This window comes from Acomys minous, assembly GCF_964271855.1.
Source record: "Acomys minous genome assembly, chromosome: 3".
Taxonomy (NCBI): Eukaryota; Metazoa; Chordata; class Mammalia; order Rodentia; family Muridae; genus Acomys; species Acomys minous.
The window spans coordinates 83,381,396-83,409,228 of record NC_140485.1 but is presented as its reverse complement, the minus strand read 5'-3'; the positions used below and the strand labels follow the sequence as shown (position 1 = coordinate 83,409,228).

Below are 27,833 nucleotides of genomic sequence, written 5' to 3'. Positions count from 1 at the left end.
GCATGTAATGTTTCCTTATCACTGACATGCCTGGGACCCATGGAAGCCAGGGGAGGCTTTCTGTCCTGTGGAGCTGGAGTTACAGATGGTTGTTAGTCACCACGTGGATGCTGGGAATTGAGCCTTGTCTGGAGTAGCAGCCAGTACTCTTAACCTAAGACATCTCTCCAGCCCCAAATTTGAATTTCTGGTCCTCCTCTCTCTGCCTGCTGAGTGCTAGGATTACAGGCACCTGCCTCCATGGAGCCCAGCCCCAGCCCCAGCCCCAGCAGGGTTTCGATGATGTCATTTACTCTTTTTTCAGGAGGTGAAGAACATGGCTGTGGAGAGGATGGATTTTGTGTACATGGTGGACCATCTTACTGCTTATTTATAGGTTCTGTTCTACTTTGTGCAGATTTTATCTGATTTAAAAGCATTTTGTATTTATTACTTAAATTTCTTTGTTACAGATACAAATTCAAAGCACAGGAATTTGATCCCAGGATCTTGTGACCCTTTAAAAAAGGTTATTTCAAGTCAAGTTGGAAAATGTAGGCTGAGCCTTTCTATCGTCAGCAGCAAGAGTACAGACCGGGCTTCAGCAGCGCCTCTGTACGCTGTCCGGGTCCATGCAGTTGTCTTCCTTAGTGCCATAAGAAGGGTCCCTGCCTCACAGAACAAAGATCGAATCCCACAGCCTGGGGCTGCTTCTCATTTGTACTGTGACTAAAACCACAGACTTTATTTTATGGTTAAAATACATATATAGAAAGGGTGGTGGTGGGAGACCAGGTGGAAAGTTAAAGCTGTGCCAGAACAAAACCTGAAATTCTAGTGTCTGAAAGAAGTGCGATTAAAGCCAAAAGTCTGTGTAAAATGATTTTTAAAAACCTGGCATTCCCCAGCTCTCAGGCACGTTGCCACATACGCGTCTGAGAAAGGTTCTCTCTCATGTGACGCAGAGAGCAGCTTCTACTGGAATCGCGTGGAGAATTTGGGAGACACAGGCACTGTCAGGGGAAGTTCACTCGATTTCACCTCCACTGCTGGGTACTTGCGGATTGGGTTTGCCTTGTGCACCTGCAGTGAAAGAAAAGCAAAGTCACCACAGGAAACCTATCCCGCAGAGGATGTCAGATCCTGTTGACAGCTTCAGGGCCTCCCCACCTTCAAGTCTCTGAGTAACAGGAAACTATAAAGAACTCTTGCCAGACACAGCAACGCACACCTCTAGCCCAGATCCCAGGAGTTCAGCACACCTGCCTAGACTACGTGGTGAGACAATGTCCCCAAACCAAATGAAACCAAAACAGTCTCTGAGCAAGTATACTGGAAGGCATTTTGTCAATTTGACACAAGCCAGGCTTATCTTGGAAGAATAAACTTCAACTGAAAAAACATGGCCAAACAAGCCTTTTTTTTCCCCCAAGATGCTTTCCGGTTTTATCACAGCAACAGAAAGCAAACGGAGACACAGACAAAGCAATATTTACTCCTGAATATGTGTATGAACCCGAAAGACAGGACGAGTAAGTCAACGTTCAAAGCAGCACAGCCTAGCAGAGAAGCAACGGACCTTTTTTTAGACCCAAAAGAAAACCTAAGCTTTCCTCTAATATTCCAAACTGGCAGTCACTAGCCTCCTTGTGCCAGACAGATTACTTAATTTCGTGCACAATAAATATTTTATGGGGGGGGGGGTCTTGCAAGAATCAGTGAAAAGCATTGATTTTAATAGTAATTTTATATAAAAAGTATGTATACATATACTTTTTAAATTCAAGTGTTTTTATATATTTAAATATATGGTATCTTTATATAAAAAGTTCCCTGGCTGAGGTGTGGTGATACATGTCTGTAATCCCAGTACCTGCAAGGGGAAGGCAGAGGCAGGATGACGACCGCAGATACTGCTCAAAACAAACAAATAAACAAGCAAACAAACGGGGGTGGGGTGGGGGGAGAGGTTCCCTTTGAGGAATCAGAGAATTGTATTCTGCAGATTACACAGGTGAGACACCTACCTTCCCCTTCTGCATTTCTTTTATTTTCTTTTCCTTCTGCAGCTGGCGTTCTTTGTCTCGGGTGTCAAAGGAGAAGGGGCATACCTCCACATTTCTTGCCCCTGGGATGTGGGGCTTATAAGGCACTCCATAATGAGGTACAGGTTGAGCTCTTATCACTACTGGTTTATCCTCTTCCTAAGAGAGAAACTATGGGTTAGAAGCAAGACTCCTCCTTTGGCCCCAGCTCACCCTCTTCAGAATGTGGGAAAATCCACTAATTAATACAAGTCCACAGCCCTGGGTGGCCTAGCTTCCTTTTCTTTCGAGGACAGACAATGCCAATTCAGCAGCCGCATCATGGATCAAAGCAATGTAACAGCATTTGGTAAATGACTATCACAATTACTCGGTAAAAATCTCAAATTTCTCACAGGAATGCTGGGATAGCTAAGTGAGGTCAGAGAGATAAAATGAAGATCAGAAGAAAGGTGCTAAGTAAGCATGCTTACACCTTAGACTCTGACTCAGACTCCAGACTCCACTCCAACATGTGACTGGAATTAATGGTTGCCAAACCCAGAATAGGACCAAGTAAGTTGTTTGGGTTCAAGCTAGTAACATAAGATTACCATGTATTTTAGTTCCAATTGAACCTATAAAAAGGTTTATGCTGAGATCTGCTATAAAATTACCCTAACTCTGGATATTTATAGATAAAATGGGAGATGTAACAAGAAGCTAGCATGATCAATGACAGTTCACATTTTACCGTTCTATGAATCATCACCTTTAGTCACCTTTGTGACCCTTGGGTGTTAAGGACAATACAGTGTAACTGCTTGGTATGAATTTTAAAGGTCCTTTACTAACAGTGACAATAATTCAGGGAACTCTTGACCATGTTACAAGGACAGCATGATCTCAACGCTCTAATGCTCAACTTTCCTGCTCTTCTCATAGCTTGTAACCCACTATCACCGAAAGCCGAGCCCCACCCACTACAGTGCGCTAGAGGGACAAGGCAGATGATCAGACACCCGTGTCAGGCTTACAGACAAGAGCTGACTGCCTCTGGGCCCCATTAAGTGTAAAGACTCAGAGTGGTCATGCAGAAGGAAAAAAGGGGCCCCCTCTCCCTGGGGGAGTCACCTCATCTTCTCTGGTGGGCACTCGGATCCTGTTCTTCAATGCAAAAACTGGTGACTTGGGGACAGTAGCTGGAATTATTTTCTTTTCAGGAACACCCTAGAACACAACTCAATTAGACATCCCATGTCTAACTGAAATACTAAAAACTGGGAAGCTAAAAAATACTAAAAAGTCGGGAAGATAAAAGCTGGATGAGGGGCCACTTGCCAAACAAGCCTGGCTCAAAGTTGTCCTGTGATCTCCACATGAGCATGCAAGGACTAACACTCATATAAACGTCACACGCGCACACACACACACACACACACACACACACACACACACACACACACACACGATCTGTGCCAAGACAACATAAGCCTCCACTGCCAGCACTGCTAGGACTCTAGAAGAAGCCCCACTCAAGGAAACCAACTGAGAAATGTGTACATCCCTTAAACAAAATAGTGTAGTGTTTACATGTAACCTATGCACACCTTTCCATATATTTCATGTCATTAGCATATTGTTCATAATTCTTAACACGACGAAAATGTGTTGAGTGCACTTATCATATTATGTAGGGAATATTAGCCAAGGAAAGTAGCCTGCATATGATCAGTACAAATGTTATCTCTTCCATCCATAGTTAGCTGAATTCACAGAAAGAGAACTCAAAATTGTAGTTGATCGTACCTGCTAAACCTCACTGTGCTTAAGTCAGAAGCTCCCCTCCTGTGCCTTGTCTGTACGTACTGTAAAGCTGGTGTTATTTCAGTCCATGAATCTCCAGTACCCAGGGAGATCTTATTCATTTAAGGCCATCAGTAAATGTTAGCTAACTGAATACAGGACGGCTTGCACCTTGGATTCAGAGGCTCCTGTGGGAGCCTGTCGACTCAATAATACCGCAACCACTCAGCACAGGCTTCAGTCTTACAGTGGCCCCGCCCACAGAGTCTCTAGCCCAGGATGGCCTTAAGCTCCCTAAATAGCTGGAGATGACCTTAAATTCCTCCTGAATATTGGGATTACAGATGTCCATAAATCCTGGTTTATGTGATAACCAGGACTGAAACCAGAGCACCCACATGCTAGACAAGTGCTCTATACTCCTACCTCTGGGTTTTTCAAAGCCACTTTATGGGGCATATAAGATACTCGTGTGATATTTACTCTAGTTTTATTTTTTAAAGACAGAATCTCATTATAAAGACCAAGGTGAAGTAAAAAATTAAAATTAAAGGGGGGGCACTGGAAAGATGGCTGAGATTAAGAGCACTGACTGTTCTTCCTGAGGTCCTGAGTTCAACTCCCAGCAACCACATGGTGGCTCACAACCATCTATAATGTGATCTGATGCAGAAGAAAGCAGCTTCCTTCAAGGCTCACCCAAACACAGTCATCTTCCAAGAGCCCTTTGTTCCCAAGAAAGAGAAGAAGTCAGCTGCTGGTAGTGTTCTGTGTGCTCGTGCGGGTGGGACAGAGTGCCACGCTTTGCGGGGACGTACTTAGGACTCAACTAGGGGAGAACGGCGGCGCTGTGTCAACAAGAGATGCTTTATCTGAGGGCATGGTAGCTTTCCTCCCTCAGGCCCAGGCTTTTGTCGCCTTTGCTGGACCCCTAGCTCCCTTTGTGTTAAGTCTGTGGGGCAGACTGATAGAACAGGAACCGAGGCCGATGCAGCTGACCACACCCAACGGGGAGCAAGTGGATGAGGGAGGGTGCCGTTGGGCAGTGTGGCAGGAGGTTGGGACTCTTCCTTCTGACCCCAAGTCCCTGTGTAGGAGAGTGTAGCTGCCCCACCACCCGCGGCTCTTAGACTAAATGATTTCCAGAGGCCTTTCCGACTTCTCAGCATTCTGAGTCTGTGGCGCGGCCTAGCTCCATCTTCCTCCTCGGCAGCTTCTGGTTGCTAGCCATGTCTTTCGGGTTGGCCTACTCCTAGGGCCTTATGAGTACTGCACATGCATAGATATCACCTGAGGAACAAGAAGGAGGAGAGTAAGTTTCCTACCAGCACCTCACTGACTGGAGCCGCTTCCACAGTCACTGGCACAGCAAGAGGGATTGTTGTTTGTTTCTTTGTTCTTGTTTTTTCTCTATTTAAAAAAAAAGATTTATTTATTATGTCCTGCATGCACACCTATAGGGCAGAAAATGGCATCAGATTACATTACAGATGGCTGTGAGCCACCATGTGGTTGCTAGGAATTGAACTCAGGACCTCTTGAAGAGCAGTTAGTGCTCTTAACCTCTCAGCCATCTCTCTAGCTCCCTTAAACCCCCCCCCCTTTTTTTTTTACTTTCAAGTCAGGGTTTCTCTGTGTAGCCTTGACTGTCCTAGACTCATTTTGAAGACCAGGCTGGCCTCAAGCTCACAGAGATCCACCTGTTTCTGCCTCCCCAAGTGTTGGGATTACATTCACGCACCATCACACCTGGTTGAAAGAGTCAATGCTGACAAGTTTGTATAGATTTGAAGGTGAACAGATGAAAGGATTTCAATTGTTTTTGTTTTTACAAAAACAAGTTCTGCAAGAAGGTAAAGTCGAAAGACTCAAAACAATGTAAAACCAAGCTATCAGGAGAATATGGCTAAGCAGTATTGTTTTAAATGAGAATCCCAGATCGTTCTATTTTACCAATAAAGACACAGGAACCAGATGCTGGGTGAAAAACCTGCTAGCTCAGAAAGGCAGAGAAAGCACCCAGCTCACGTCCCGATGGAGAAGGCCCAAAAGTCTCACCAGCTCAGTTGACAACCCAGGAAGAAAAGGTCAAAAACCCCAAGGCCAAAGCCTTGCTAGCTCAAAGTCCAAAAAGCCAAATGTCAAGGAGCTGGGGTGCTAGAGAGCTAAGAGCCTGAGAACTAAAGCTAAAATCCCGAGAGTGGAAAATGCCAAAGACCCCTTCTGCTCTCTAATTCCTGTCAGCTGGCTTTAACTTTATTAAACCCTGTGTCCAGGAAGATCTTGGATTGAAGGTGTGTGCTAGGACTCAGCCACGCCAAACAAAAGATAGGTTTTTACAGTTCACAATCTGAGGGACCATACAGGGATCAAATACAATCTGAGGGATCAATCACATTGAGATAAAATATCCTGTAACATCTGGGTTGGTTGTGCATGCTTGTAACCTCAGCATTTGGGGGTAAGGGTTCATACTTACAAACTTTCTATTACGCATTGTTTCTCACTTTTTTAAGGTGGCCACATGAGTTGCTTTAAATGCAGTTTTTCTCTTCTTACTGCAGTGCTGGTGAATCAGCTAGGCAAGCACTCCACCGCTGTAGTGCTGTGTTCTCCTTAAATACCATTTCTTGGTTTTTGGTTTTGTTTTTTGAGACAGGGTTTCCCTGTGTAGCCTTGGCTGTCCTGGGCTCACTTTGTAGCCCAGGCTGGCCTGGAACTTACAAAGATCTGCCTGCCTCTGCCTCCTGAGTTCTGGGATTAAAGGTGTGTGCTACCGCGCCCTACTTAAATACGGTATTTTTAATATTGCTATTATATTCTAATATTTTATATTATGAACATAGTGAATTTTTTAATCCTCATGGAATTAAGTTCCCACCTAGCCAAGGCTTCATGATCAGACTCTGTTTAAAAAGAGAAGCCAGTGAATGAATTAGATTTGTTCTAAGTAATTATGAAAATTGATAAGGTTGTTATTGACCAGGGAAACCAATACCTCCTGTGAGTGTTTGTAATGCTCTAAATCAGTGGTTCTAACCCTTGGGACCCCTTTTGGAGTCAAACGGCCCTTTCACTGGGTTCACCTAAGACCATTGGAAAACACATTACAGTTCGTAAGAGTAGCAAAATTACAGTTATGAAGTAGCAACAAAAATAAATTTATGGTTGGGGTCACCATGACGTGACGACTGTATTAAAAGGTCACAGCGTTAGGAAGGCTGAGAACTACTGCTCTAATGATGTGTTGGCATGGTTGTTTTCTCTCTGTCTGCCTCTTGACTTTCTCTAACTTTCCCCAGTCGACTATCTGACTTTCCTTTTTTTTTTTTCCTTCCTCTCTTTGGTGTAGTTCTATAGTGAGGTCGCTTTGGAAGTTGAAATGTAGTATAAACTGGCCATAAACTGATCCTTCTGCCTCAGCTTCCTAAATGCTCGGACTGCAGATGTGATCCACCATGCTGACTTTTCCATCTCACTTGCTGTGTGTGGTGGCCTGGATGCTTTGATACAGATGTTTTTTGTGAAACTCATAAAGTTGGGAGATACTCAGTAAAGGTCTGGTAATAAAAACATAGTGAACAAGAAGTAAAACAGTTGCTGTTGTCAATGGAAAGGGCTGTGGAGTGGCAAGGGCCCTTCAGACAGAGTGCAGAGATGGCAGAAGAATTTGACTAAAAACTATCCTTCAGTAAGAGTGATAGGGAGCTGGGTGGTGGTGGCGCACGCCTTTAATCCCAGCACTTGGGAGGCAGAGGCAGGTGGATCACTGTGAGTTCGAGGCCAGTCTAGTCTACTGAGTGAGTCCAATACAGCAAAGGCTACACAGAAACCCTGTCTGGAAAAAAAAAAAAAAAGAAGGAAAGGAGGGAACATTTGTCATGTTGATTGGCATAAGCTGAGTTGATCCTACAAAGCCAGGTTCTCTGGTTCATCCATTTCTATCTAGTTGACTCAGCACTTCCACGTGACCTGGATCTTGGGGAACTAAGCAGATGTCTGCAATTTTGTTTTACAGACTTGTTACCCTCCAGATCTGCGACCAAGATGAACCGAGATCCCCAGACTCCCGTACTGCAAACCAAATACCGTGCAAGGCCTGTGACGTGCAAAAGTGCAGCAGAGCAGGAGGCTGAGGAGCTTGAGAAACTGCAACAGTAGGTCCCTGCTCACTTTCAGTCCCACGGGGACAGTGGTGGCTGTTTTCCTTCCCATGAAATGTGTGGCATGCAGTGACTCCGTAGGCTGTGTTCCTGCCTCTCTGAGAGTGGGACCATGGAGGTGCCCTGGAGCATCATCTGATAAACACCCAATTCAGTGCAATGTAATGGGGGTAGCAGAGCCTCACTTTGGATTCTAATTGAGGATAAGGTTAGTCTAGGTAGACCACACCTTTGCCTGATTATCAAAGCACCTGCAGCTTGACTCTCGGGAGAAGCTGGAACTTAATGTAGTCAGCACTGAAGCTCATCTCCCTGCACCGGCCATGATCGTTATGGTACTGGGGTGAAACCCAGGGCCCATGTGCACGTAGGACAAACACTGTGCTGTTGTTTTCAAGTAGAGCCTCACTGAGTGGCTTGGGCTGGCTGTGTAGCTCAGTGTGTCTTGATTATGTTAGTCTCTTGCCTTGGCCTGGATCTCTGGGATTACAGACCTAGGTCGTCAGCCTGCAGGGGTTCATGTATTCCTAGCGAGCCTCAAAATTGCTATTAGCCAAAGGTGACTTTTTCATTTTATGTTTATGGGAGTTTTGCTTGCATGTAATGTTTCCTTATCACTGACATGCCTGGGGCCCATGGAAGCCAGGGGAGGCTTTCTGTCCTGTGGAGCTGGAGTTACAGATGGTTGTTAGTCACCACGTGGATGCTGGGAATTGAGCCTTGTCTGGAGTAGCAGCCAGTACTCTTAACCTAAGACATCTCTCCAGCCCCAAATTTGAATTTCTGGTCCTCCTCTCTCTGCCTGCTGAGTGCTAGGATTACAGGCACCTGCCTCCATGGAGCCCAGCCCCAGCCCCAGCCCCAGCAGGGTTTCGACGATGTCATTTACTCTTTTTTCAGGAGGTGAAGAACATGGCTGTGGAGAGGATGGATTTTGTGTACATGGTGGACCATCTTACTGCTTATTTATAGGTTCTGTTCTACTTTGTGCAGATTTTATCTGATTTAAAAGCATTTTGTATTTATTACTTAAATTTCTTTGTTACAGATACAAATTCAAAGCACAGGAATTTGATCCCAGGATTTTTGAAGGTGGCCCCATCTTGCCCAAGACGCTGCCCGTTAAGCCGCCTACTCAGCCTGTTGGTTTTGATTTGGAAATTGAGAAACGAATTCGGGAGCGAGAGGCAAAGAAAAAACCAGAGGATGAACACTTCGAATTTCATTCCAGACCTTGCCCCACTAAGATCTTGGAAGATGTTGTGGTAAGAATACTTGAGGTGTCCTGAGGTGATCCAGAAGTGTTCAGGTTGATGCTGTGACCAGGACACCAGCGCATTGGGCTGTGGATGACAAAGAGATGCAGCAGGAGTGGATTTGCTCTTAGACTGTATGTAGGTCTAGTGAGAGAGGCAATGTGTGGCTAAAATGCAGACTGATCGGAACATGTGTGCTGAAAAGAGATGCAGTTTAAAGGGCTTCACATGATGGTTCACTGCCATCCATAACTCTTCTGACCCGCTCTGCTGCCAGGCATGCCATGGTGCACATACATACATATATACATGCAGGCAAACATGCATACACTTAAAAAAAGAATCCTTAAAAATGCAGCAGAGCCGGGCGTAGTGGCGCACACCTTTAATCCCAGCACTCGGAAGGCAGAAGCAGGTGGATCACTGTGAGTTTGAGGCCAGCCTGGTCTACAAAGCGAGTCTAGGACAGCCAAGGCTACACAGAGAAACTGTGTCTCAAAAAACCAAAAAAATGTGCAGCAGAATGAGCCTCCCTGCTGTGGGAATCCTCTAGAGGGACCTGTTACCCTCAGGGGAGAGACTGTCTGTCTGTCTTCATGATAGCACATCTTCATGTTTAAAGGTTAATTTGTTTGTATCTTACTGTGTTTTGATACCGATTCACATTAGCTCATGCTGGCCTACAACTGCTGACACAGCAGGAGGAACTGCAGAAGGCAGGCCTGGAGAATGGATCAAGGCGTTTGGAGTGAAAATACCAAGCGGCCAGAAACAAACGAAAGATCCAAGAATTGACAACAAAATCCCCAGGACTGGGGTAAAACTGGATCTTCTGCACCCCAAGGATGAGCCCTGTTCTGTTCAGCTTCCTCTCCACATCCAATCTGCTAGCAGCAGAGTGCACTCAGAGGGCTGGAGGATGGCTCTGGCAAGGAAGCTCACGTGTGCGCAGCTCCAGCTCCAAGGGATCTTTGGTCTCTCAGGGCACCCGCACTACACATTCAAACAAAAGCACTCGAAAAGCCAGGCACTGCTTTGGGAGGTTGTACAATTTAGACCAGTGAGGCTCAGCTTGGGTACATAAGCCAACAGGGACAGGCCCTCGAAGGTTATAGACCAGGCTTAACTGCCAGTCCGAATTGTGCTATTTGTCACAGACTGAACTGTGTCACCTCGCCATCGGGAGGATGCACTGCATTCCCAGAAAATAGTGAGCCCAAATAAAGTCTTGTGACCTTTTAAAAAAAGGTTATTTCAAGTCAGGTTGGAAAATGTAGGCTGAGCCTTTCTATCGTCAGCAGCAAGAGTACAGACCGGGCTTCAGCAGCGCCTCTGTACGCTGTCCGGGTCCATGCAGTTGTCTTCCTTAGTGCCATAAGAAGGGTCCCTGCCTCACAGAACAAAGATCGAATCCCACAGCCTGGGGCTGCTTCTCATTTGTACTGTGACTAAAACCACAGACTTTATTTTATGGTTAAAATACATATATAGAAAGGGTGGTGGTGGGAGACCAGGTGGAAAGTTAAATGCTGTGCCAGAACAAAACCTGAAATTCTAGTGTCTGAAAGAAGTGCGATTAAAGTCTAAGTGAGTTGTGTGTCATACAAAGTCTCTGTGTAAAGTGATTTTTAAAAAACCCGGCATTCCCCAGCTCTCAGGCACGTTGCCACATACGCGTCTGAGAAAGGTTCTCTCTCATGTGACACAGAGAGCAGCTTCTACTGGAATCGAGTGGAGAATTTGGGAGACACAGGGACGGTCAAGGGAAGTTCACTCGATTTCACCTCCACTGCTGGGTACTTGCGGATTGGGTTTGCCTTGTGCACCTGCAGTGAAAGAAAAGCAAAGTCACCACTTCGGTGGATGCCACAGACCGATGTGCTCAGTCTTTCCTTTTGTCTTTTAGAGGAAAATGGTTGGAAAGGTTTATAGATCCCAATTACAAATTTAAGGGGAAGAAGGGCACAGTAAAATGCAGAAGTGTGATGCCCAAACAGGTTTCTACTGTTGCTCACTGGGCCCCTCACTAAGAATGTCAAACTTATCCCCAGCATAACTTACTAGGGAGAAACAGGGCCTTGCTCAACTGTAGCAGACAAAAGCTACAAGTTAAAATTTTGTGCCAGAGGCTAGAGAGATGGCTCAGCGGATAAGAGCCCTGACTGCTCCTCCAGAGGACCCAGGTTCAATTCTCACCACCCACATGGTGGATCACAACTCTGTAACTCCAGCCCCAGGGCATGTGGCCCCTCCTCTGATGTAAGGGCATTAGGTACACTCAAGCAAAGCACTCATATGCATAAAATAATACATCTTTAAAAAGTTAAAAATCAATGTTTTTGTTTTTTTGAGACAGGGTTTCTCTGTGTAGCCTTGGCTATCCTAGATTCACTTTGCACACAAGGCTGGCCTCGAACTCACAGTTATCGCCTACCTCTGCCTCCCTGAGTGCTGGGATTAAAGGAATGTGCCACTATGCCTAGCTTAAATAATAATTTCTTTTTAAAATGGGATCTGACACCATTTTCTGGTTCCCATGGGCACTGCATGCACGTGGTACACAGACATGTATGCACTCAAAATGCTCATATCTAAAAAAACAAAAATTTAAAAATACTTTTTAAAATAGCCAGAGTGAAATTTTAAGCTTGTTTGATTGACGTTTAGTACTCAACAGAATCACAGACCAAAACAAAAGGCAAAAGCAATTATCAAGAAGGGCTGCTGGGAAGCAGGTGCCGCCCATCCTTCTGAAGAGTGTAAGATTAGCCCTAGAGTGAGCCGACCTAACACAGTGATAATCAGCATTGATTAACTGTGCTGTAGGGTACTGCCACTGGCCTACACTGAGGACAGCTGTAAGACACAGATTTAAACTGGGAACAAACTCAATAGGCAGGTACCTGGGCAGAAAATAACCACGGACAAACGGCGGCTGATTTTTGAAGTGAACCTATGAGACATTGCACTGTTTGCTCACTCACACCCCCTGTCAGTGCAGATGCAGAATAGATTGTCCCAGCCCCACCAGAAACCAGAATAGAGACAACAGGGCTGTGCGCGCGCATGCAGCCCGGTCAGTTACCAGCTCTCTGCGAAGCCTGGCTAGCTCCTCCTTCTGCTGCTCCTCTTCTTGTTGCCTCACTTCCTCCAACTGCTGCATTTTCCAGGCCTCCATTTCAGCCGTTTTCTTTTCCAACTCCTGCCGTTCCTTGGCTCTCTTCTCAGTGGCCAGCTGAAAAGGTTCCTGATCTAGAGAACCAGAAAGGTTCTCTGAGTACAGAAACAAAGACAATATTGACGCATGTGCTGTACTCATAAGGCCCTAGGAATAGGCCAACCCGAAAGACATGGCTAGCAACCAGAAGCTGCCGAGGAGGAAGATGGAGCTAGGCCGCGCCACAGACTCAGAATGCTGAGAAGTCGGAAAGGCCTCTGGAAATCATTTAGTCTAAGAGCCGCGGGTGGTGGGGCAGCTACACTCTCCTACACAGGGACTTGGGGTCAGAAGGAAGAGTCCCAACCTCCTGCCACACTGCCCAACGGCACCATCCCTCATCCACTTGCTCCCCGTTGGGTGTGGCCAGCTGCATCGGCCTCGGGTCTGTTCTATCAGTCTGCCCCACAGACTTAACACAAAGGGAGCTAAGGGTCCAGCAAAGGCGACAAAAGCCTGGGCCTGAGGGAGGAAAGCTACCATGCCCTCAGATAAAGCATCTCTTGTTGACACAGCGCCGCCGTTCTCCCCTAGTTGAGTCCTAAGTACGTCCCCGCAAAGCGTGGCACTCTGTCCCACCCGCACGAGCACACAGAACACTACCAGCAGCTGACTTCTTCTCTTTCTTGGGAACAAAGGGCTCTTGGAAGATGACTGTGTTTGGGTGAGCCTTGAAGGAAGCTGCTTTCTTCTGCATCAGATCACATTATAGATGGTTGTGAGCCACCATGTGGTTGCTGGGAGTTGAACTCAGGACCTCAGGAAGAACAGTCAGTGCTCTTAATCTCAGCCATCTTTCCAGTGCCCCCCCTTTAATTTTAATTTTTTACTTCACCTTGGTCTTTATAATGAGATTCTGTCTTTAAAAAATAAAACTAGAGTAAATATCACACGAGTATCTTATATGCCCCATAAAGTGGCTTTGAAAAACCCAGAGGTAGGAGTATAGAGCACTTGTCTAGCATGTGGGTGCTCTGGTTTCAGTCCTGGTTATCACATAAACCAGGATTTATGGACATCTGTAATCCCAATATTCAGGAGGAATTTAAGGTCATCTCCAGCTATTTAGGGAGCTTAAGGCCATCCTGGGCTAGAGACTCTGTGGGCGGGGCCACTGTAAGACTGAAGCCTGTGCTGAGTGGTTGCGGTATTATTGAGTCGACAGGCTCCCACAGGAGCCTCTGAATCCAAGGTGCAAGCCGTCCTGTATTCAGTTAGCTAACATTTACTGATGGCCTTAAATGAATAAGATCTCCCTGGGTACTGGAGATTCATGGACTGAAATAACACCAGCTTTACAGTACGTACAGACAAGGCACAGGAGGGGAGCTTCTGACTTAAGCACAGTGAGGTTTAGCAGGTACGATCAACTACAATTTTGAGTTCTCTTTCTGTGAATTCAGCTAACTATGGATGGAAGAGATAACATTTGTACTGATCATATGCAGGCTACTTTCCTTGGCTAATATTCCCTACATAATATGATAAGTGCACTCAACACATTTTCGTCGTGTTAAGAATTATGAACAATATGCTAATGACATGAAATATATGGAAAGGTGTGCATAGGTTACATGTAAACACTACACTATTTTGTTTAAGGGATGTACACATTTCTCAGTTGGTTTCCTTGAGTGGGGCTTCTTCTAGAGTCCTAGCAGTGCTGGCAGTGGAGGCTTATGTTGTCTTGGCACAGATCGTGTGTGTGTGTGTGTGTGTGTGTGTGTGTGTGTGTGTGTGCGCGTGTGACGTTTATATGAGTGTTAGTCCTTGCATGCTCATGTGGAGATCACAGGACAACTTTGAGCCAGGCTTGTTTGGCAAGTGGCCCCTCATCCAGCTTTTATCTTCCCGACTTTTTAGTATTTTTTAGCTTCCCAGTTTTTAGTATTTCAGTTAGACATGGGATGTCTAATTGAGTTGTGTTCTAGGGTGTTCCTGAAAAGAAAATAATTCCAGCTACTGTCCCCAAGTCACCAGTTTTTGCATTGAAGAACAGGATCCGAGTGCCCACCAGAGAAGATGAGGTGACTCCCCCAGGGAGAGGGGGCCCCTTTTTTCCTTCTGCATGACCACTCTGAGTCTTTACACTTAATGGGGCCCAGAGGCAGTCAGCTCTTGTCTGTAAGCCTGACACGGGTGTCTGATCATCTGCCTTGTCCCTCTAGCGCACTGTAGTGGGTGGGGCTCGGCTTTCGGTGATAGTGGGTTACAAGCTATGAGAAGAGCAGGAAAGTTGAGCATTAGAGCGTTGAGATCATGCTGTCCTTGTAACATGGTCAAGAGTTCCCTGAATTATTGTCACTGTTAGTAAAGGACCTTTAAAATTCATACCAAGCAGTTACACTGTATTGTCCTTAACACCCAAGGGTCACAAAGGTGACTAAAGGTGATGATTCATAGAACGGTAAAATGTGAACTGTCATTGATCATGCTAGCTTCTTGTTACATCTCCCATTTTATCTATAAATATCCAGAGTTAGGGTAATTTTATAGCAGATCTCAGCATAAACCTTTTTATAGGTTCAATTGGAACTAAAATACATGGTAATCTTATGTTACTAGCTTGAACCCAAACAACTTACTTGGTCCTATTCTGGGTTTGGCAACCATTAATTCCAGTCACATGTTGGAGTGGAGTCTGGAGTCTGAGTCAGAGTCTAAGGTGTAAGCATGCTTACTTAGCACCTTTCTTCTGATCTTCATTTTATCTCTCTGACCTCACTTAGCTATCCCAGCATTCCTGTGAGAAATTTGAGATTTTTACCGAGTAATTGTGATAGTCATTTACCAAATGCTGTTACATTGCTTTGATCCATGATGCGGCTGCTGAATTGGCATTGTCTGTCCTCGAAAGAAAAGGAAGCTAGGCCACCCAGGGCTGTGGACTTGTATTAATTAGTGGATTTTCCCACATTCTGAAGAGGGTGAGCTGGGGCCAAAGGAGGAGTCTTGCTTCTAACCCATAGTTTCTCTCTTAGGAAGAGGATAAACCAGTAGTGATAAGAGCTCAACCTGTACCTCATTATGGAGTGCCTTATAAGCCCCACATCCCAGGGGCAAGAAATGTGGAGGTATGCCCCTTCTCCTTTGACACCCGAGACAAAGAACGCCAGCTGCAGAAGGAAAAGAAAATAAAAGAAATGCAGAAGGGGAAGGTAGGTGTCTCACCTGTGTAATCTGCAGAATACAATTCTCTGATTCCTCAAAGGGAACCTCTCCCCCCACCCCACCCCCGTTTGTTTGCTTGTTTATTTGTTTGTTTTGAGCAGTATCTGCGGTCGTCATCCTGCCTCTGCCTTCCCCTTGCAGGTACTGGGATTACAGACATGTATCACCACACCTCAGCCAGGGAACTTTTTATATAAAGATACCATATATTTAAATATATAAAAACACTTGAATTTAAAAAGTATATGTATACATACTTTTTATATAAAATTACTATTAAAATCAATGCTTTTCACTGATTCTTGCAAGACCCCCCCCCCCATAAAATATTTATTGTGCACGAAATTAAGTAATCTGTCTGGCACAAGGAGGCTAGTGACTGCCAGTTTGGAATATTAGAGGAAAGCTTAGGTTTTCTTTTGGGTCTAAAAAAAGGTCCGTTGCTTCTCTGCTAGGCTGTGCTGCTTTGAACGTTGACTTACTCGTCCTGTCTTTCGGGTTCATACACATATTCAGGAGTAAATATTGCTTTGTCTGTGTCTCCGTTTGCTTTCTGTTGCTGTGATAAAACCGGAAAGCATCTTGGGGGAAAAAAAAGGCTTGTTTGGCCATGTTTTTTCAGTTGAAGTTTATTCTTCCAAGATAAGCCTGGCTTGTGTCAAATTGACAAAATGCCTTCCAGTATACTTGCTCAGAGACTGTTTTGGTTTCATTTGGTTTGGGGACATTGTCTCACCACGTAGTCTAGGCAGGTGTGCTGAACTCCTGGGATCTGGGCTAGAGGTGTGCGTTGCTGTGTCTGGCAAGAGTTCTTTATAGTTTCCTGTTACTCAGAGACTTGAAGGTGGGGAGGCCCTGAAGCTGTCAACAGGATCTGACATCCTCTGCGGGATAGGTTTCCTGTGGTGACTTTGCTTTTCTTTCACTGCAGGTGCACAAGGCAAACCCAATCCGCAAGTACCCAGCAGTGGAGGTGAAATCGAGTGAACTTCCCCTGACAGTGCCTGTGTCTCCCAAATTCTCCACGCGATTCCAGTAGAAGCTGCTCTCTGCGTCACATGAGAGAGAACCTTTCTCAGACGCGTATGTGGCAACGTGCCTGAGAGCTGGGGAATGCCAGGTTTTTAAAAATCATTTTACACAGACTTTTGGCTTTAATCGCACTTCTTTCAGACACTAGAATTTCAGGTTTTGTTCTGGCACAGCTTTAACTTTCCACCTGGTCTCCCACCACCACCCTTTCTATATATGTATTTTAACCATAAAATAAAGTCTGTGGTTTTAGTCACAGTACAAATGAGAAGCAGCCCCAGGCTGTGGGATTCGATCTTTGTTCTGTGAGGCAGGGACCCTTCTTATGGCACTAAGGAAGACAACTGCATGGACCCGGACAGCGTACAGAGGCGCTGCTGAAGCCCGGTCTGTACTCTTGCTGCTGACGATAGAAAGGCTCAGCCTACATTTTCCAACTTGACTTGAAATAACCTTTTTTAAAGGGTCACAAGATCCTGGGATCAAATTCCTGTGCTTTGAATTTGTATCTGTAACAAAGAAATTTAAGTAATAAATACAAAATGCTTTTAAATCAGATAAAATCTGCACAAAGTAGAACAGAACCTATAAATAAGCAGTAAGATGGTCCACCATGTACACAAAATCCATCCTCTCCACAGCCATGTTCTTCACCTCCTGAAAAAAGAGTAAATGACATCATCGAAACCCTGCTGGGGCTGGGGCTGGGGCTGGGCTCCATGGAGGCAGGTGCCTGTAATCCTAGCACTCAGCAGGCAGAGAGAGGAGGACCAGAAATTCAAATTTGGGGCTGGAGAGATGTCTTAGGTTAAGAGTACTGGCTGCTACTCCAGACAAGGCTCAATTCCCAGCATCCACGTGGTGACTAACAACCATCTGTAACTCCAGCTCCACAGGACAGAAAGCCTCCCCTGGCTTCCATGGGTCCCAGGCATGTCAGTGATAAGGAAACATTACATGCAAGCAAAACTCCCATAAACATAAAATGAAAAAGTCACCTTTGGCTAATAGCAATTTTGAGGCTCGCTAGGAATACATGAACCCCTGCAGGCTGACGACCTAGGTCTGTAATCCCAGAGATCCAGGCCAAGGCAAGAGACTAACATAATCAAGACACACTGAGCTACACAGCCAGCCCAAGCCACTCAGTGAGGCTCTACTTGAAAACAACAGCACAGTGTTTGTCCTACGTGCACATGGGCCCTGGGTTTCACCCCAGTACCATAACGATCATGGCCGGTGCAGGGAGATGAGCTTCAGTGCTGACTACATTAAGTTCCAGCTTCTCCCGAGAGTCAAGCTGCAGGTGCTTTGATAATCAGGCAAAGGTGTGGTCTACCTAGACTAACCTTATCCTCAATTAGAATCCAAAGTGAGGCTCTGCTACCCCCATTACATTGCACTGAATTGGGTGTTTATCAGATGATGCTCCAGGGCACCTCCATGGTCCCACTCTCAGTCAGAGAGGCAGGAACACAACCTACGGAGTCACTGCATGCCACACATTTCATGGGAAGGAAAACAGCCACCACTGTCCCCGTGGGACTGAAAGTGAGCAGGGACCTACTGTTGCAGTTTCTCAAGCTCCTCAGCCTCCTGCTCTGCTGCACTTTTGCACGTCACAGGCCTTGCACGGTATTTGGTTTGCAGTACGGGAGTCTGGGGATCTCGGTTCATCTTGGTCGCAGATCTGGAGGGTAACAAGTCTGTAAAACAAAATTGCAGACATCTGCTTAGTTCCCCAAGATCCAGGTCACGTGGAAGTGCTGAGTCAACTAGATAGAAATGGATGAACCAGAGAACCTGGCTTTGTAGGATCAACTCAGCTTATGCCAATCAACGTGACAAATGTTCCCTCCCTTCCTCCTTTTTTTTTTTGCAGACAGGGTTTCTGTGTAGCCTTTGCTGCATTGGACTCACTCAGTAGACTAGACTGGCCTCGAACTCACAGTGATCCACCTGCCTCTGCCTCCCAAGTGCTGGAATTAAAGGCGTGCGCCACCACCACCCAGCTCTCTATCACTCTCACTGAAGGATAGTTTTTAGACAAATTCTTCTGCCATCTCTGCACTCTGTCTGAAGGGCCCTTGCCACTCCACAGCCCTTTCCATTGACAACAGCAACTGTTTTACTTCTTGTTCACTATGTTTTTATTACCAGACCTTTACTGAGTATCTCCCAACTTTATGAGTTTCACAAAAAACATCTGTATCAAAGCATCCAGGCCACCACACACAGCAAGTGAGATGGAAATGTCAGCATGGTGGATCACATCTGCAGTCCGAGCATTTAGGAAGCTGAGGCAGAAGGATCAGTTTATGGCCAGTTTATACTACATTTCAACTTCCAAAGCGACCTCACTATAGAACTACACCAAAGAGAGGAAGAAAAAAAAAAAAAAGGAAAGACAGATAGTCGACTGGGGAAAGTTAGAGAAAGTCAAGAGGCAGACAGAGAGAAAACAACCATGCCAACACATCATTAGAGCAGTAGTTCTCAGCCTTCCTAACGCTGTGACCTTTTAATACAGTCCTCACGTCATGGTGACCCCAACCATAAATTTATTTTTGTTGCTACTTCATAACTGTAATTTTGCTACTCTTACGAATTGTAATGTGTTTTCCAATGGTCTTAGGTGAACCCAGTGAAAGGGCCGTTTGACCCCAAAAGGGGTCCCAAGGGTTAGAACCACTGATTTAGAGCATTACAAACACTCACAGGAGGTATTGGTTTCCCTGGTCAATAACAACCTTATCAATTTTCATAATTACTTAGAACAAATCTAATTCATTCACTGGCTTCTCTTTTTAAACAGAGTGTGATCATGAAGTCTTGGCTAGGTGAGAACTTAATTCCATGAGGATTAAAAAATTCACTATGTTCATAATATAAAATATTAGAATATAATAGCAATATTAAAAAACCGTATTTAAGTAGGGCGCGGTAGCACACACCTTTAATCCCAGAACTCAGGAGGCAGAGGCAGGCAGATCTTTGTAAGTTCCAGGCCAGCCTGGTCTACAAAGTGAATCCAGGACAGCCAAGGCTACACAGAGAAACCCTGTCTCAAAAAAAGAAGAAAAAGAAAAAAGGAAACAGAAAGAAACCAAACCTGTGTCCTCTGTAAAAGCAGCAGGCACCGCACTTGAGAACCTGAGGCAAGAGAACTAACTCACATTTGAAGTCATCCTGGGCTACAAAATGAGACTCTGTCTCCAACAATTAAAAACACCCTGTCTCAGCCAGGCTTGGTAGGTCACACCTGAAATCCCAGCTCTCAGGGAGACAGAGACAGGTGGATCCACAAAGCAAGTCCAGACAGCCAAGGCTACACAGAGAAACCCTGTTGGGGTTGGGGGTGGGGGTGGGAGAATCACCCAGTCTCTGCTCAAAGTGGGAGCAAATTAACAAATATGTATCAGTTATCCCTTGGGAACTCCCATCCTCTTTGCTAAAGGCTGACAAAACATATGAAGAAAACCAAAGTAGGGTTGGGGATGTAGCTCAGTGAGAAAATAAACAGGAGAGGAGGAGGGCCAGGACACAGAGCAAAGTAACTGCTAAAGCAAGATGGTTTCACAGCACTGCCTCACCGCAAACAACAAATACTAGGATGTCAAAACATGAACGTCTCTTGAAGCTGGTGGGATACCGCACAGGTCAAAGCTAAGGGCAGCTGGTTAAGGGAGACCCCATGAACGGTGGGAACAAGATCCTTCCTGCACCCCTTAACCACGATTGAGTTTCTGTCAACAGGTTTCACTGAAGGGGGGAAAAGGCAGACGCAGACGCATCAAGCACACCCCCTTAGCGAAATCAAGCTGCCAAGCAAGAGAATTAGCTTCATATTTCAAAAGTATCTGAAACTACCACATTACAGGCTACTGAAAAAACTACAAATATTCTCAGGAATATAGTATTATTTAGCAGTCGGGCTTGGTGATGCACACCCTTAATCCCATCACTCAGGAGGCAGAGACAGGCAGATCTCACATCTCTGAGTTCGACGCCAGTCCGGTCTACAAAGTGAATCCAGGACAGCCAAGGCTACACAGACAAACCCTGTCTCAAAAAAAGAAGAAAAAAAAAAGCAAACAGAAAGAAACCAAACCTGTGTCCTCTGTAAAAGCAGCAGGCACCGCACTTGAGAACCTGAGGCAAGAGAACTAACTCACATTTGAAGTCATCCTGGGCTACAAAATGAGACTCTGTCTCCAACAATTAAAAACACCCTGTGTCAGCCAGGCTTGGTAGGTCACACCTGTAATCCCAGCTCTCAGGGAGACAGAGACAGGTGGATCCACAAAGCAAGTCCAGACAGCCAAGGATACACAGAGAAACCCTGTTGGGGTTGGGGGGGTGGGGTGGGGTGGGGTGGGGGAATCACCCAGTCTCTGCTCAAAGTGGGAGCAAATTAACAAATATGTATCAGTTATCCCTTGAGAACTCCCATCCTCTTTGCTAAAGGCTGACAAAACATATGAAGAAAACCAAAAGTAGGGTTGGGGATGTAGCTCAGTGAGAAAATAAACAGGAGAGGAGGAGGGCCAGGACACAGAGCAAAGTAACTGCTAAAGCAAGATGGTTTCACAGCACTGCCTCACCGCAAACAACAAATACTACGATGTCAAAACGGCAAACATGAACGTCTCTTGAAGCTGGTGGGATACCGCACAGGTCAAAGCTAAGGGCAGCTGGTTAAGGGAGACCCCATGAACGGTGGGAACAAGATCCTTCCTGCACCCCTTAACCACGATTGAGTTTCTGTCAACAGGTTTCACTGAAGGGGGGGAAAGGCAGACGCAGACGCATCAAGCACACCCCCTTAGCGAAATCAAGCTGCCAAGCAAGAGAATTAGCTTCATATTTCAAAAGTATCTGAAACTACCACATTACAGACTACTGAAAAAACTACAAATATTCTCAGGAATATAGTATTATTTAGCAGTCGGGCTTGGTGATGCACACCCTTAATCCCATCACTCAGGAGGCAGAGACAGGCAGATCTCACATCTCTGAGTTCGACGCCAGTCCGGTCTACAAAGTGAATCCAGGACAGCCAAGGCTACACAGAGAAACCCTGTCTCAAAAAAAGAAGAAAAAAAAAAGCAAACAGAAAGAAACCAAACCTGTGTCCTCTGTAAAAGCAGCAGGCACCGCACTTGAGAACCTGAGGCAAGAGAACTAACTCACATTTGAAGTCATCCTGGGCTACAAAATGAGACTCTGTCTCCAACAATTAAAAACACCCTGTCTCAGCCAGGCTTGGTAGGTCACACCTGTAATCCCAGCTCTCAGGGAGACAGAGACAGGTGGATCCACAAAGCAAGTCCAGACAGCCAAGGCTACACAGAGAAACCCTGTTGGGGTGGGGGTGGGGGTGGGGGGGGAATCACCCAGTCTCTGCTCAAAGTGGGAGCAAATTAACAAATATGTATCAGTTATCCCTTGAGAACTCCCATCCTCTTTGCTAAAGGCTGACAAAACATATGAAGAAAACCAAAGTAGGGTTGGGGATGTAGCTCAGTGAGAAAATAAACAGGAGAGGAGGAGGGCCAGGACACAGAGCAAAGTAACTGCTAAAGCAAGATGGTTTCACAGCACTGCCTCTGAGGCTGGACAGGAGTATTTCCTGATACAGTTCCCTTAGCATTCAGAGAAGAGCAGTCATTTGATGGAATGGATTGGTTCTGAAGATTTTCCTTTTCTGTCTCTTTATAGTAAGTGTTCTCAACTATGAGAGACCAAAAACCTAGTCAGACTTCTATAGAAGTGTACTAAAATATTCACTAATTAAAAGCTTAGCTAGGTGGTGGTGATGCAAGTCATTAATCCTAGCACTCAGGAGGCAGAGGAGTTCAAGGCCAGCCTGTTATACAGAGTAAGTTCCAGGACAGCCAGGGTTTTGCAGAGAAACCCTGTCTCAAAAAGAAAAAAAAGGTTAAATGGTAGGGCTAGAGCGATACTCAACAGTTAAAACCACTAGCTGCTCTTCCAGACACCTGGCTTACATTTCCAGCACCCACATGACGACTCATAACTGTCTGTAACTTAGGTTCCAAGCAAGCTGACATCTTCTTCTGGCTTTTGCAGGCAGGATGTACAATACCCAGAGACATAAAATAAAATTTAAAAAATTGAAAAGTTTAAATGGAGTTCCCCTGTAGCAGGGGACAGTGTCTCTCCAGACACCATAAGATATCAGATTGAACGTACAGAGCCACATCTACATTATCTCTTCTCATGCTTTTGTCAGTGGGTTTCCTGTAGGTCCCATGCAAAACCATACTCCAGGCTATTGCCACTGCTCTTAGCTCTGAGCCCTGCGCCACCCCCCCCCCCAGCCCCCTGAACTTGACACTAAGACCCTGAAGACACCACACACTTGAGTCATAGAACATGGAGAAAATCGAGCTGGTATCAACCTGGGAGCCCCAACCCTACTGGCTGGCTTTCCCAGTGCTGAAGGGGAAGCAGTGTGAACCCTGCCAGCTGCAGTAACAATGGCCCTGGCAAGACACGCCCACCACTGCAACAGTGACAGAAATGTTAGGAGAATAACCAGCCACTTTCTGATTGCACTTAAAGCCCATCCAGAAAATGGAATTCATACCTGGCACCATTAGCAGGTCCAAAAACCTGTGGCTAGGGAGGCTTGGGGAGAGCCTACCACTACTACTATTCTGCTAAGTGGACATAGTATTTAACTGCCCCCTAGGTACTTGTCTTTACACCCATAGGTTAATGCCTCATCCAAAACTCAGAGAAGCTTCTTTTTTGCAATAGATGGCAATTAGCAGAGACTCAGAACTGGTCTTGTGTAGAGAACAAGAGATTGTAGACTGTTCAGATCTAAACGGGGCCTCACACCACTGCCTCTAAGGCTCAGGGATCAACACAGAATAAGGAGTAAGAGCCAGAGGCAGTGGAAGACTACAGTGAGACCACATCTGTGCAGATAGGACAGAGCAGCTGCACACATGAACTCTTAGTAGCTAGGATTTTATGCACCAGACCAAGACCAAGATCAAGCCAGACGAAGCCTCAGCATGGAGGAAGAAGTGGGTCATGAAGTCCACCCCTGGCAGCCGACAGCTGCCAGGAGGGGGATCGTCACTTTTCTTCAGGGCTGCTCCAGTAGATGACCCTACACTGACGCACACAATGGCAGCACGAATAGATTCAGTAGTTTAAAAAGAAAACATAAAGCCCACGCCTCTAATCCCAGCCCTTGGGAGGCAGAGGCAGGCGGATCTCTGTGAGTTCGAGGCCAGCCTGGTCTACAAAGAGAGTCCAGGACAGCCGGGGATACACAAAGGAACCCTGTCTTGAACCCCCCCCCTAAAAAGGAAGAAATTTTGTTTTTAAAACTCATAAACTAAGGACTAGAATGCAGCCCAGTAGTAAAGCATTTGCCCACCATTCTCAAAGCCCTACATTAAATCACCAGCATAGCAAAAAGTAAAAAGAAAAAAAAACAACAACAGCTTAAAAAAAAACAGCAAATAAATAAAGGCACATAAAAAAGTACAGTCAGATATGGTGGTGCCTACAGTCTTAGCATGTGAGAGTATAGGAAACAGGGCAAGTCTGCGGACAGTCGGAGCCTCACACAGAACCTTGTCTCAGGAAAGCCATGGTTTGTTACTACATTCACCATGAACTGAAGTCATCCATTTCACTAACAAACCAAAATGACAGTCTCTGGGACTTGCAGCTCTAGTCGCCACCAGCTTCCCTCAAAGCTCCCCTGTAAGCTTTTCTCCTTACCTGCCTTCAAAGGTGTGCCAGAGCCTTGCTGAAGCGTGGCTGTCCTCAGGGAAGCTTTGCCCTGAAAAGGCTCTCCAATTCCATTCCTCCCGAGAAACCTGTTCTCCAGGTTGGCCTTCTCGTCTGTGAAACAACCAGTCAGGAAGCAAAGCAAAGGAGAATCACATATTAAAATGGGGAGTAGAGTCCCTTTCCAGCACGGTTAGCAAAACCACAGTCTAGCACTGTGCATTATAGGTCAGGAACAGACTGCAAAATCTATCCCGAAGACTTGCAACACCTAGTGTCTTACAGAGAAGGAAAGTTGCAGATTCTGTACCATTGTTAAGACACAGGGAGGGCCACACAGACATTAGCTGGCCTTATCTACCATGTAAACACATCGTGCTGCCCTTGAAGAATTTTGGCCACCAGGAACTGCAAGAGCACAAGGGACAGTTTATATTCATAGAGTGTGGGGTGTTTGAGAGTGGAGAAGAGCAACGTTTTCTCAGCAAGTTTTATCCTGGGCTCTGCTGTGACTAAAGCTGGTACAAAAACAATCTGTCCCCACAGCAGCACACTGTCAGGCTGGGGGAGCACAGCACCCCTGAACAACTACACTACTCACAGTCGATTCTGATAATAACCTTGTGAAAAGCTGAAAGAAAACAAGAAAAAGTACACTACACCTAAGATGGTTTTCTAAGTTCAGAATTATTATTTTTTTCCTTCCAGACTCTGTATGGAATCACACTGATATGCTAACGGCTCCTTTCTGTGGATATTAGGGCATAAAGAAAACTTGTTAAAAGAAACCTTCAGACAGCCGGCGGTACCTTTGGGCTGCAGTGCTGTGCGGCATGGACAGACCTCTCTGGGACAGCAGGCCCTCTGATCTACCCTTCCTTCAACAGAGCCCTCTCTCGAGAGTAACACTCAACTCCTTTCCCAAGAAACTACCAGACACTGTCTCATTTGGACACTGTATTTTAAGTGCAGCTACAATGGTCATTTTGTTCTTACCACATATTAATGTTAATGTCTCTTAATGAAGGTGGAGACAAGAAAAAGGATAAGATGAAGAAGCCTCATCAGACACTGGATTCACTTATCCCAAGGTTATGTCAGAGTAACACCTACAAGGTGGGCGCTGGCGAGATGGCTCCTGCAAAAGAACCATTCACCAAAGACAACACAAAAATCCGTATTTTTTGGAATTATCTTTTTTCCCTTCTGTTTCTGTGGAACTGTATTGTAATCTTAAATTATGAGTAAAGATGATGTTTCCATCTTGTTATAAAAAAAAAAGAAAGAAAGAACGAAAGAAAGAAAAACTAGGGGCTGGAGAGGTGGCTCAGAGATTAAGAGCACTGGCTGCTCTTCCAAAGGTCCTGTGTTCAATTCCCAGCAACCACATGGTGGCTCACAACCATCTATAATGAGATCTGGTGCCCTCTTCTGGTGTTCAGGCTCAATGCAAGCAGAATACTGTATGAATAATAAATAAATCTTAGAGAAAGAAAGAAAGAAAGAAAGAAAGAAAGAAAGAAAGAAAGAAAAAGTAGCTGAGCAGTGGTGGTATGCACCGTTAATCCCAGCCCTTAGGAGGCAGACACAGGCAAATCTCTGTGAGTTCTAGGACCAGCCTGATCTACAAAGAGAGTCTAGGACAGCCAAGGTTACATCCTTGTTCATTGCTGCTGTCTCAAAAAACAAACAAACAAACAAACAAAACCAAGAAAGAAAGGATGGCTAGGAGTGGTGGCGCATGCCTTTAATCCTAGCACTCTGGAGACAGAGGCAGGTGGATCTCTGTGAGTTCAAGGCCAGCCCTGGTGTAGAAAACGTGTCCAGGAAAACCAAGACTACAAGAGAAACTCTGTCTTGGGGAAGAAAGAAGGAAAAAAAGAAAGAAAGAAAGAAAGAAAGAAAGAAAGAAAGAGGAAGGAAGGGAAGGAAGGAAGGAAGAAAAAAAAATCAAGAAAGAAAAGTTTAGCCTGGTTGCTCACAGCTGTTAACACAGCGCTTCTGAGCCTGAGGCGGAGAGATGGCCCAGAGCTCTAGGCCAGTCTGGGCTACGGTCTGAAACCTTGTCTCAAAAAACCTAATTTCAAATATGAACAGACTTCTGTGGTTCGAAAGTTAGCTGTTTTCTATTAAATCATGGGTGAGAAGGTGTGGAAAAGAATGTGTAGTCCAGGTACATTTTTGCAGTATCTTGTTTTTTAATTTGTTTGGTTTTACTAATTTATTTTTATGTGTGTGGGTATTTCGCCCACATATGTGTCTGTGCACCATGTGCATGCTTGCGGCCTGCGGGGTTCTGAGGAGGAGACTGGATTCTCTGAGACTGGAGCCATAGACAGCTGTGAGCTGCCAGAGCTGGTTTGGGAAACAGAGTCAGTGCTGCTACCTGCTGAGCCGTCCTTCCAGCCCTTCTTCTGCTCGTGACATGGCCTCCGCGACAGGACCAACCCTTCACATGACAGAGAAACAGCAGCACAGCAGCACGTGCCTTTAACCACAGTGCTTTGGGCAGGCACAGTCAGCTGATCTTTGAATTCAAAAGAGCAAGTTCCAGGGTTGCCAGGGCTACACACAGGGAAACCCAATCCTGAAACACTGGGGGCGGGGGAAAGCAGAGAAAGTAGCCACTTACCAAACCATGAGTCTACATTTTCAGTCTCTTGTTCAGCATCCAAAGATAAAAAATTGATAAAGTCAGTGGGAGCATCGAAAGAGTAAGTAGTTGTGACTTGTGACATTGCTCCACTAGTGCAGGAGAACAGGCTCTTCCCAGGATTCGAACACTCTACTCAATAGATCGCCCTCTGAGGAAAGAAATAGTTACACAAATTAGGTTTCCACATAAATATTAAGTATTGATCCCTACCAAGTACTTCAGTTTTATATTTCCAATTTAGAAAATCATCTAGGGCAGGGCATGGCAGGTGCATGTCTGTAATCCCAGCACTCAGGAGGCAGAAGCAAGCAGATCTCTGTGAGTTCAACATGACCCTGGCCTAGAGTGAGCTCCAGGTTAGCCAGAACTACACAGAGAAACCCTATCTCAAGAAACAAAACAGAGGGCTGGAGAGATGGCTCAGAGGTTAAGAGCACTGCCTGCTCTTCCAAAGGTCCTGAGTTCAATTCCCAGCAACCACATGGTGGCTTACAACCATCTATAGTGAAATCTGGTATAGTGAAATCTGTTCTTCCGAAGGTCCCGAGTTCAATTCCCAGCAACCACATGGTGGCTCACAACCACCTGTAATGAGATCTGGGGCCTTCCTGTGGTCGGCAGGCACATGTGTGGGCAGAATACTGTGTAAATAATAAATAAATCTTTAAAAAAAAAACAAAAAAACAGAGGGCTGGAGAGATCGCTCAGAGGTTAAGAGCACTGCCTGCTCTTCCAAAGGTCCTGAGTTCA

At 45.5% G+C, this 27,833-nt stretch overlaps 3 protein-coding genes and 1 long non-coding RNA gene across 5 annotated transcripts in view; 2 read left to right on the top strand and 2 right to left on the bottom strand.

Moving 5' to 3' along the window:
- LOC311594399 (targeting protein for Xklp2-like) overlaps window positions 1-16,913 on the top strand; it is a 35,822-nt gene extending 18,909 nt beyond the window's left edge. Inside the window, exons 1-6 of one of the 2 annotated variants that reach the window (XM_084776040.1) lie at window positions 4,690-5,121; window positions 7,828-7,966; window positions 9,021-9,237; window positions 14,377-14,472; window positions 15,427-15,603; window positions 16,548-16,913. In XM_084776040.1, coding sequence (XP_084632166.1) covers window positions 5,085-5,121; window positions 7,828-7,966; window positions 9,021-9,237; window positions 14,377-14,472; window positions 15,427-15,603; window positions 16,548-16,655 — 774 coding nt within the window. In that variant the 5' untranslated portion in view covers window positions 4,690-5,084 and the 3' untranslated portion in view covers window positions 16,656-16,913. Of the gene's footprint in view, window positions 1-4,689; window positions 5,122-7,827; window positions 7,967-9,020; window positions 9,238-14,376; window positions 14,473-15,426; window positions 15,604-16,547 lie in introns of those variants that run through there. The other variant, XM_084776041.1, reaches the window with a different exon arrangement.
- LOC311594415 overlaps window positions 1-27,833 on the top strand; it is a 161,780-nt gene that overhangs the window by 41,336 nt on the left and 92,611 nt on the right. The gene's annotated exons all lie outside the window — the stretch shown is intronic.
- LOC311594404 (targeting protein for Xklp2-like) lies at window positions 911-27,231 on the bottom strand. The gene is made up of 8 exons (XM_084776056.1): window positions 27,060-27,231; window positions 24,419-24,541; window positions 18,216-18,354; window positions 13,049-13,202; window positions 12,314-12,501; window positions 3,138-3,233; window positions 2,007-2,183; window positions 911-1,062 (listed from the first exon to the last, which is right to left on the bottom strand). The coding sequence occupies exons 4-8, from the start codon at window positions 13,140-13,142 to the stop codon at window positions 955-957; spliced, it is 663 nt and encodes a 220-aa protein (XP_084632182.1). The 5' UTR covers window positions 13,143-13,202; window positions 18,216-18,354; window positions 24,419-24,541; window positions 27,060-27,231; the 3' UTR covers window positions 911-954.
- The window catches only part of LOC311594406 (bcl-2-like protein 1), a 109,385-nt gene continuing 103,806 nt past the window's right edge, over window positions 22,255-27,833 (bottom strand). The window contains exon 4 of the transcript XR_014778074.1: window positions 22,255-22,382. The gene's annotated coding sequence lies outside the window, so the exon portion shown is untranslated. The remainder of the gene's footprint in view (window positions 22,383-27,833) is intronic.